The following is an 8,961-nucleotide window of genomic DNA, read 5'->3' on the forward strand; positions in this document are numbered from 1 at the left end:
AATTATGTCTGAATGTTGGAGTGTGCCCGTGGCTTTCCGTAAATAAATAAAAAACAAGAAAATGGTGCCATCTGGGGCCTGTTGCACAAAACTAGGATAAGGGATTAAGCCAGGATATCTTGGTGATCCTGGCTCAATTGATCCGTAATCCGGTTGCACTAAAGATGGATAGGGGGCAGGAGGATATGTTATGGTATAAATTACCATGGAGATTTATTCTGTGGAGCTAGCCTGCTCCAGACCAGGCTAAATTCCAGGATCTATTTAATCTCATCCCTAATGTCAGTCAGCAGTCACCACAAATAGAAACCAATAGTTATTTCACTGCTCACTATACATTGTTATCACATATAACTAGACCCACTGTCATTATTTAAACATTTGTGATCATTAATTTCAATGATTTTGGATACAAAATTATTTTTAGATGTTGCTATCATTAGATAATTTACAGTTTCCCATAGACTATATATAAAATGATAGAATATTAGGGCCACAGAGGGAAAAAAAAGACAAGTCATAATATTGTAACCAGTTGTTTTAAAGGAGGACAGTTGTTAAAATGACAGATGCGGGGCATTTCGTGAAATTGTACTTCAGTATGGTTTCATAAACAAAGACATGCTGATGTGCCAGAATATTAAGTATCACATTGTCATAAGTATCAAAACTGTAAAAACAATATGTAGCTTTTCTGCAGAAAGAACCAGCCTCATAAATTTATGACTTTATCCTTTTTTCTTCAGTGTGGCCCTAGTACTCTGTCATATAAACAAATACACATTCCATATGAATATAAAAAACACAATGTGTAACATTATGTTCCTTTATTGAATAAGGACAAAACAAAGCAGGTAAACCATCAGCTCCTTTCGAAACTGAAGTCACAGTGACTCTACAAGATGGAAAGCACAGAATCCAAGCATATTATACAAAATGATACATACACATTCAAAGGTCTGTATATAACACACCCTGCATGTCTGCACACTAAAATAAATGCAGGACAAATCCATACACATCAACTGAACAGACAAATGAATGGATGCAGTAGCCTCCTGCAGCCTTGTATTACACACAGTATACCGCACAAACATCATAAGAGGCCAAATTCGTAAAAAACGAACCCAAAAAACCCAAATTCCTCTGCCACCGCAGGACATATTTAACCAAAATTGAAAGCACACATACTAACTAAAATAATTCAACACATATTGGTCCCTCAGCAGCCGACCACTGTCGTCATCAGGGAAGATTGCCGGATTGTCCCAGTCCATGGCTGGTGGCACTCTGGGGGCCCTCTCCTTCCTCAGGCAGGCCACATTGTGGAGGACAGCACAAGCCACAGTAATATCACATGCCCTAACAGGGCTGACCCTTAATTTGTGAAGGCAGTGAAAGCGTGCCTTCAGGAGGCCAAAGGTCATTTCAACTCTGGCCCTGGTCCTGGCATGGGCATGGTTGTAGGCCTGCTGTGCTTCCTGGGGGTCTGTGAAAGGTGTCAGGAGAAAAGGCTGGCAGCCATACCCCCTGTCTCCCAGCAACACACCAGAGAATTCACCTGTCAACACAAAATCTCATCATTACTACCTCATAAACACAGTGATATTCTTGACACAGCCATGATGGTTATAAATAGGGGTTGTGTGGCTTACCTTGTGATAGGCACTGATAGATTTCAGAGGCCCGAAAGATTCTGGAGTCATGGACTGAGCCAGGCCATTTTGCCACAACATTGCTGATCACACAGTCAGCATTGCAGACCATCTGAAATCATAAGATGAGGAATATTACACCAATCAATGCACATCACTGGCAGATTTTTTTGCTTATTTTCCTAGGTAATTTTGCTCAAGAAAATATTCAAGATGTTTTTAGATATTTTTTTACTGAAAACAAGACAAAAATACTAAGTAAGAAAGACATTTTTGCAGTGCAGTGAGCAACCGACCTTGGGTCCTTTGAAAGGCGCTATATAAATTAAAGTGATTATTATTATAGCTCATCTATTTATTCAATTAAATTTTATTTATATAGCACTTTTCACAATTGTTTCATTCTGTCAAAGCAGCTTTACATTAATGAAAGCAGGAGAAACACAAAAAAAACGGTGGACAACATAAGAAGCAGAGTACAACGGCTAAGATTAAACCGTACTGAGCGTAGTAACGTTACATAATAATGTAAGGCTTTAATAATAATTTATCATAGCTTTATACAGTGTGATGTACTTACTTTACACAATTTCACTCATATCTGCAGTGCATTTCAATTAAAAAATGTAACCGTTTCATAATTACAGTACAACTGCGTTTTTGGAGATGTGAATTAAATATTTGAATTGTAATTGTGATGTTTCAGCGGAGCGGTGAGTGTGTAATTGTGCACTACTTACGCATTCAGGCGGTCTGCAATACTTTGCCACGCTTTTTCTCTTTGCTTTATCACTGTGGCGGTGTTGCCTTTCTTCTTAATTATATCTTTTACCTCCTCGTATGCCTCCATGAGGATTTGTGCTTCCGACGGGGAGAAGTACGCGGCTCTAGTTGCCATGGTAAATCAGTTAATCTGTGATCTGTGGCGGGGTCTATTTGAGTGAGCCGTGAGCGCGCACCTATTCAGGATTGGTTTCACCCGGCTTAATGAATCCGTGTCTGCTCATCCTGGCTTGGTCTTTGTGCAACCAATTAAGCCTGGACGCACATGTTTTGGCTTCATTGAGCTCAGCTTAGTCATTTATCCCGGATGTCTTAATTCTACTTTTGTGCAACAGGCCCCTGGTTTGCTTAATATAAGAAATAAAAAAATATTTATACTTTTACTTTTGATATTTAAGTATATTTTAAACCAAATACTTTTAGACTTTTTCTCAAGTAGAATTTTACTGGGTGACTACCTTTACTTGAGTAATTTTCTATTCAGGTATCTTTACATTTACTCAAGTTCGACAGTTTGGTACTTTTTCCACCACGGGATAAACGTATTGACAGTAATATTTTGTTGTGAGAGAAATCTGATATTGCTAACGGTTGAAGTCTGTCTGTAAGACCCCACCCCAATAAACGTTGTTTCCACCAACGTGGAATTCCTGTAGCCAGACAATGACACCTGGTTTAAAGACGTGAGGTCCTCTGGCAAATAACTACATACATTTCCAGCTTCACAAGAAAGGCACGACGTGGAATAGATGTTGAATTGACATCTGTGCCCAGTGGGACAGTTGTACAGAGCCGAGGAGGGTGTATGGACCTTATGTAGGCCTACAATGGTGTGTCTCTTTGCCTGAGCCAGTGTACTGGAATATATTGACTGAGTAAGCTAGCGTGAGTAAGCTAGCGTGAGTAAGCTGTGATGTATGACTAGTAGTTGTTCCTGTAAAAATGCTACATTTATGACAGGCTTACATTTTCCATAGCAGTTGCATTTTGTTTTCTTGGAGCTTATGATTAAGGTGTCCGACATGCGGATAAACAGGGTTCAACCCATCCACTCACCTGTGACCTGACCTTGGTTAAGTGGCCTTACATATAACTACTTGACCTACAGCATGTATTTTCTACACCCTGACCTTAAAACCCTTGAACGTCCAACTTATACACACACACACACACACACACACACACACACACACACACACACACACACACACACACACACACACACACACACACACACACACTGCACGTCAAGTACTTTATACATAAACGTGACAACACATCCATTTGGTAACCTCCATACCACAACTAGTTGGTGGAAGGGAAAGGTGAGATGCTTCGCAAGTGTTGGTATCGCCTAAAGGCCCGATCACTGATGATTAGCTACTGCATAGTTACTAAAGAACACAAAGCCGAAAACACATGTCTGTAGAGTTCAGTTGTTTAACGTGTGTCTTACATATCTGTCAACTGACAGCATTTTTCTCCGCCTCAACTGAAGATAAAATGACAGGTAGTTCGCTCAGTACTTGGATGTAAAACGTCCACGGGAAGAGTGCGCTTACAGAAAACTGTAGTCCTGGCTCATTTAATGTGGAATCTCTCCAGCTTGATGTTGAGAACAACATACAGTGGGGAGAACAAGTATTTGATACACTGCCGATTTTGCAGGTTTTCCTACTTACAAAGCATGTAGAGGTCTGTAATTTTCATCATAGGTACACTTCAACTGTGAGAGACAGAATCTAAAACAAAAATCCAGAAAATCACATTGTATGATTTTTTAAATCATTAATTTGCATTTTGAGAGAGTGTTCCTATGCCTACATTCAGATATATACTGAACAAAAATATAAACACAACATGCAAAGTGTAGGTCCGCTGTTTCATGGGCTGAATTAAAAGATCCCCGAAACGTGCAAAAGCTTATTTCTTTAACATGTTGTTCACAAATTTGTTTACATCCCTGTTAGTGAGCATTTCTCATTTGCCAAGATAATCCATCCACCTGACAGGTGTGGCATATCATGAACCTGATTAAACAGCATGATCATTACACATGTGCACCTTGTGCTGGGGACAGTAAAGGCCACTCTAAAATGTGCAGTTTTGTCACACAACACAATGCCACAGATGTCTCAATTTGGAGGGAGTTTGGCAATTGCCATGCTGACTGCAGGAATGTCCACCAGAGATGTTGCCAGAGAACTGAATGTAAATATCTTTCTGTACCATGAGAAACCCATTGGCGTGCCAATGTTGTTTTAAAGATTTTGGCAGAACGTCCAACCGGCCTCACAACCGCAGAACACGTGTATCGCGTTGTGTGGGCTAGCGGTTTGCTGATGTCAACGTTGTGAACAGTTTTCCCCATGGCGGCACTGGGGGTATGGTATGGGCAGGCATAAGCTACGAACAATGAACTCAATTGCATTTTTCTCTATGGAAATTTGTATGCACGGAGATACCGTGACGAAATCCTGAGGCCCATTATCGTGCCATTCATCCGCCGCCATCACCTCATGTTTCAGCATTATAATGCACGGTCCCATGTTACAAGGATGTGTACACCATTCCTGGAACCTGAAAATGTCGCAGTTCTTCTATGACCTGCATACTCACCAGACTTGTCACCCATTGAGCAGGTTTGGGATGCTCTAGATCAAGGTGTACGACAGCGTGTTCCAGTTCCCGCCAATATCCATCTACTTCACACAGCCATTAAAGAGGAGCGGGACAGCATTCCACAGGCCACAATCAACAGCCTGGTCAACTCTATTCGAAGGAGATGTGTGGCATTGCATGAGGCAAATGGTCACATCAGATACTGACTGGTTTTCTGATCCACTCCCCTAGTTTTTTTTAAAGGTATTTGTGTCCAACAGATATATATCTGTGTTCCCAGTCATGTGAAATCCATAGATTAGGGCCTAATGTATTTATTTCAAATGACTGAATTCCTTATATGAACTGTAACTCAGTTTAAATCTTTGAAATTGTTGCATATTGTGTTTATATTTTTGTTCAGTATACTGTACTCTGTTCAATATAACTTACCCTTCTATTTCATGACTGTTGATTCGATGTGCCAATTCGTAAGCAAGTTCTCTGCATTTGAGGCTACTAAGCCCATGAAACTGGTCCACGAGATCCTTGATATGTTCAGCAAGCTCAGAATCCATGTCATCAGACCTTATTTACCTCTGCTACTCTATCCTAGCTTCTTTCACACAGGCACACATTCATTTTCCTTTTTGTCAATGTGCCTCTTCAGTGTCATTCATTCTATTTTATCATCCCTTGTTTGCTCCTCGAATTCTCCCCTTATCTCTGTCTGTTTCTATTTTTCTTTCTTTCTCTCTCTCTCTTTATTTCTCTCTATCTTTCTCTGTCAAAGGAGTTTTGGGTATGGCTCTGAGTTCCCTGCCTTATCACTGCCCTCTGGTGGTAGTCGATTGCCATAGCAGACTTTGTAAAATGTTGGATCATAGCCATAGGATATTTTATTGTACAAGTGTATTAAATGTATGATATTATATTTTAATGTACAGGATATTCCATCCTTTATAATCCCTAATATAATTTACAAATACAATTTTGATCATAGTAGGACTACCTACACACCCAATGAGCCAGGATATGCAGGTCCAAAGGGCAGTATTAGCATCAAAATGGCATGTATTAATATTGTAATGACCTGACTAGATCATAAATGAACAATTGTCCAGACAGAGGCTTGAGTTTACGAATTGACGGTTTATTACACCAACTTTACACAGGCTACTGTTTGGGCCGTAGCACACGCCAAATAGATGACAGATAACCCACAAGCCAATCGTGACCTTCTCTTGTGAAACCCAGACGTAGAGAGAGAGAACAAAGGCTGAACCTGGTCTTAACTTCCAATGCTCCACCCCCCCTGCCCAACCCCCCTCCACGCCACTCCGCCAACCACCAGGATGCCCGGCATCAGAACATTCCAGGCATTCCCGTGATTGGCAGATAGCAGGTTGATTGACAGGCCGGACCCCGCGAACACCGGGTACTGGTCAGTACAACACAACCACCTCCTAGCCTAACACATAACACACAGCTAGCTGTCTGTGCGGGTCGCTACAATATTGTATAACTGATACATAGTATAAGTTGTTAATTGTGTATTGTTTCATGTTCCTGAAGGGTTCATGGGAATTAACAGTTTGGGATCCTCTGCCATAATATACCCTGCCTAGCAGGGTTGGGGTCAATTCCATTTCAATTCCAGTCAATTCAGCAAGTACCCTGAAATTCCAATTCTAAATCTCTTCAATGCGTTTCAATAAGGGAAATGTAGAATTTGATTTTGGTTTACTTTCTGAATTGACTGGAATTAAAATGGAATTGACCTCAACCCTTCTGTCTAGATCAGGGGTGTCAAACTCATTTCGCATCGTGGGCCACATACGGCCTAGGGAGATGTCAAGTGGGCCGGACCATTAAAATTATACCATACTCTGCTATAAATAACCAAAATATCATGTCTTTCCTTTGTTTTGGTGTAAAGAAGCACAAGAACATTAGGAAAATATTGAAATGTAATGAACTATCCTTTTACAAAACATTTCATGAAACACCTCATATTTCCTTAGACAAATGTGCAATTTACTTTTATCATTCACAAATATGCATTGCAACTGATCCCACTGATTGTACAAAGGCACAAAACTTTAATTGGTACTGAAAAATATAGTAATGCACTTTAAGATTAAATGAGACTTTTAAAGAAAGGAATTTTTAAACCACTTACACATACGCATATAAAATCTAAATGTAATCCCTGCGTACACCTTACAAAAGAAGGAGAGTGATTTTAAATGTGTAATGAAGAAAGTGTTCGCCTGTCCTGTAAATCTGTAAACTTCATACATGAAACATACATACACATACAATACATACTGAAAATGTATGGAGTTGTATGAACAGTAGAATTCCATCACACAACTTTTGTTTTGAAGCTGCTGACTAACATTAAAGTGCACATTTTTTAAATCACCACAGTAAGGATTCATCTTCACAGAGCTGTATTCTTTCAATGCAAACAGTATCTAAGGCAGCATTTTAAGGGTGTTAGTCTAGTCTGGACTTGTATTTGTACCTGAAACTTGGCATCTTTTGGCCTGTACAAGTGCATCAACACCAGGTGTCATGTCCTGACTAGCTGTCACTTTCAGAATGTCATTTAAGTGCTTGTTTGTGAGCCTTGAACGCATTTTTGTTTTATTGATATTCATCACTGAGAAAATTTGTTCACAAAGGTAGGTTGTCCCAAACATGCACAAAATTTTAGCAGCCAGGGCTGTTAATTTGGGGTACCCTGGTAGTAGATACTGATAAAATCTGTCCAGACCTACAGAGGCAAATTTGCCCTTCAAATCTGCATCACACTGCAAATCAATTATCTCTAGCTGAATTTCGACCGGCAGATCAGAAGCTTTAACTGTGAAAGGTGAGCGAAAAACTGAAAATTCTGTCTCAAGTTCACCAAATACCTGAAAACGTTTCTCAAACTCCCGCAGTAGTCCTGCAATTTTGTCTTTGTACCGTTTCATGTCCGCATCAGGTCTGGTCACACACACATCTCTCAGACAGGGGAAATGAGCAGGGTTGCCATTTGCCAGTTGCATCTCCCACAAAGTCAGCTTCAACTTAAATGCATGTATGTTGTCAGAAAACTGTGTGACAACTTTTTGCGGCCTTGCAACATTTTGTTCAGATTGTTCAAGTGTTCAGTAATATCAACCAAGAATGCAAGGTCCCGTAGCCATTCCTGAGATTGTAATTCCAACACCGGTTTTCCTTTTTTCTCCATGAACTGTCCGATTTCCTCTCGTAGATCAAAGAAATGCCTCAGCACAGCGCCTCGGCTTAACCATCTCACTTCAGTGTGGTATGGCAGGCTGTGGGTAATGTTGCTGTCGCTGAGAAGTTTGTCAAACTGACGATGGTTCAGACCTCTGGACCGGATGAAATTTACAGTGCGAACAACCACCTCCATGACGTGGTCCATTTTCAGCGACTTGCAACACAATGCCTCCTGGTGCAAAATACAGTGAAATGTCCAGAAACGATCTCCTCCATTAAGGGCTTGTACTTTGTCTTTGAACTTTGTCGCGACACCTGCTTTCTTTCCGACCATGGATGGCGCGCCGTCTGTAGCCAGGCTGACAGCGCGGGACCAGTCCACTCAACTCTGTCCAATGCAGCAAGGACAGAGCCGAAAATGTCCTCGGCTGTTGTGGTGTCCATCATTGGCACCAACTCAAGAAACTCTTCAGTAACAGTCAATGTCTCATCAACTCCTCGAATAAATATGGCCAGTTGGGCCACGTCTGTGATGTCAGTGCTCGTCAATTGCCACGGAAAATGCAATAAATGACTTGACTCTCTGTTTCAATTGACTGTCTAAATCTGCCGATAGTTCCGAAATCCTCTCTGCTATAGTATTCCTCGTCATGCTAATATTGGCAAAAGCTTGTCGCTTCTCGGG

The 8,961-nt window shown here is 40.8% G+C and overlaps 1 protein-coding gene across 1 annotated transcript; it reads right to left on the reverse strand.

Moving 5' to 3' along the window:
* Positions 1–1,135: 1,135 nt before the first annotated feature.
* LOC127930381 (putative nuclease HARBI1) lies at positions 1,136–1,869 on the reverse strand. The gene is made up of 2 exons (XM_052520054.1): positions 1,656–1,869; positions 1,136–1,561 (listed from the first exon to the last, which is right to left on the reverse strand). The coding sequence occupies exons 1-2, from the start codon at positions 1,765–1,767 to the stop codon at positions 1,191–1,193; spliced, it is 483 nt and encodes a 160-aa protein (XP_052376014.1). The 5' UTR covers positions 1,768–1,869; the 3' UTR covers positions 1,136–1,190.
* Between the last annotated feature and the right edge of the window lie 7,092 nt (positions 1,870–8,961).

The sequence above is a fragment of the Oncorhynchus keta genome, chromosome 5, assembly GCF_023373465.1.
Source record: "Oncorhynchus keta strain PuntledgeMale-10-30-2019 chromosome 5, Oket_V2, whole genome shotgun sequence".
Lineage (NCBI taxonomy): Eukaryota > Metazoa > Chordata > Actinopteri > Salmoniformes > Salmonidae > Oncorhynchus > Oncorhynchus keta.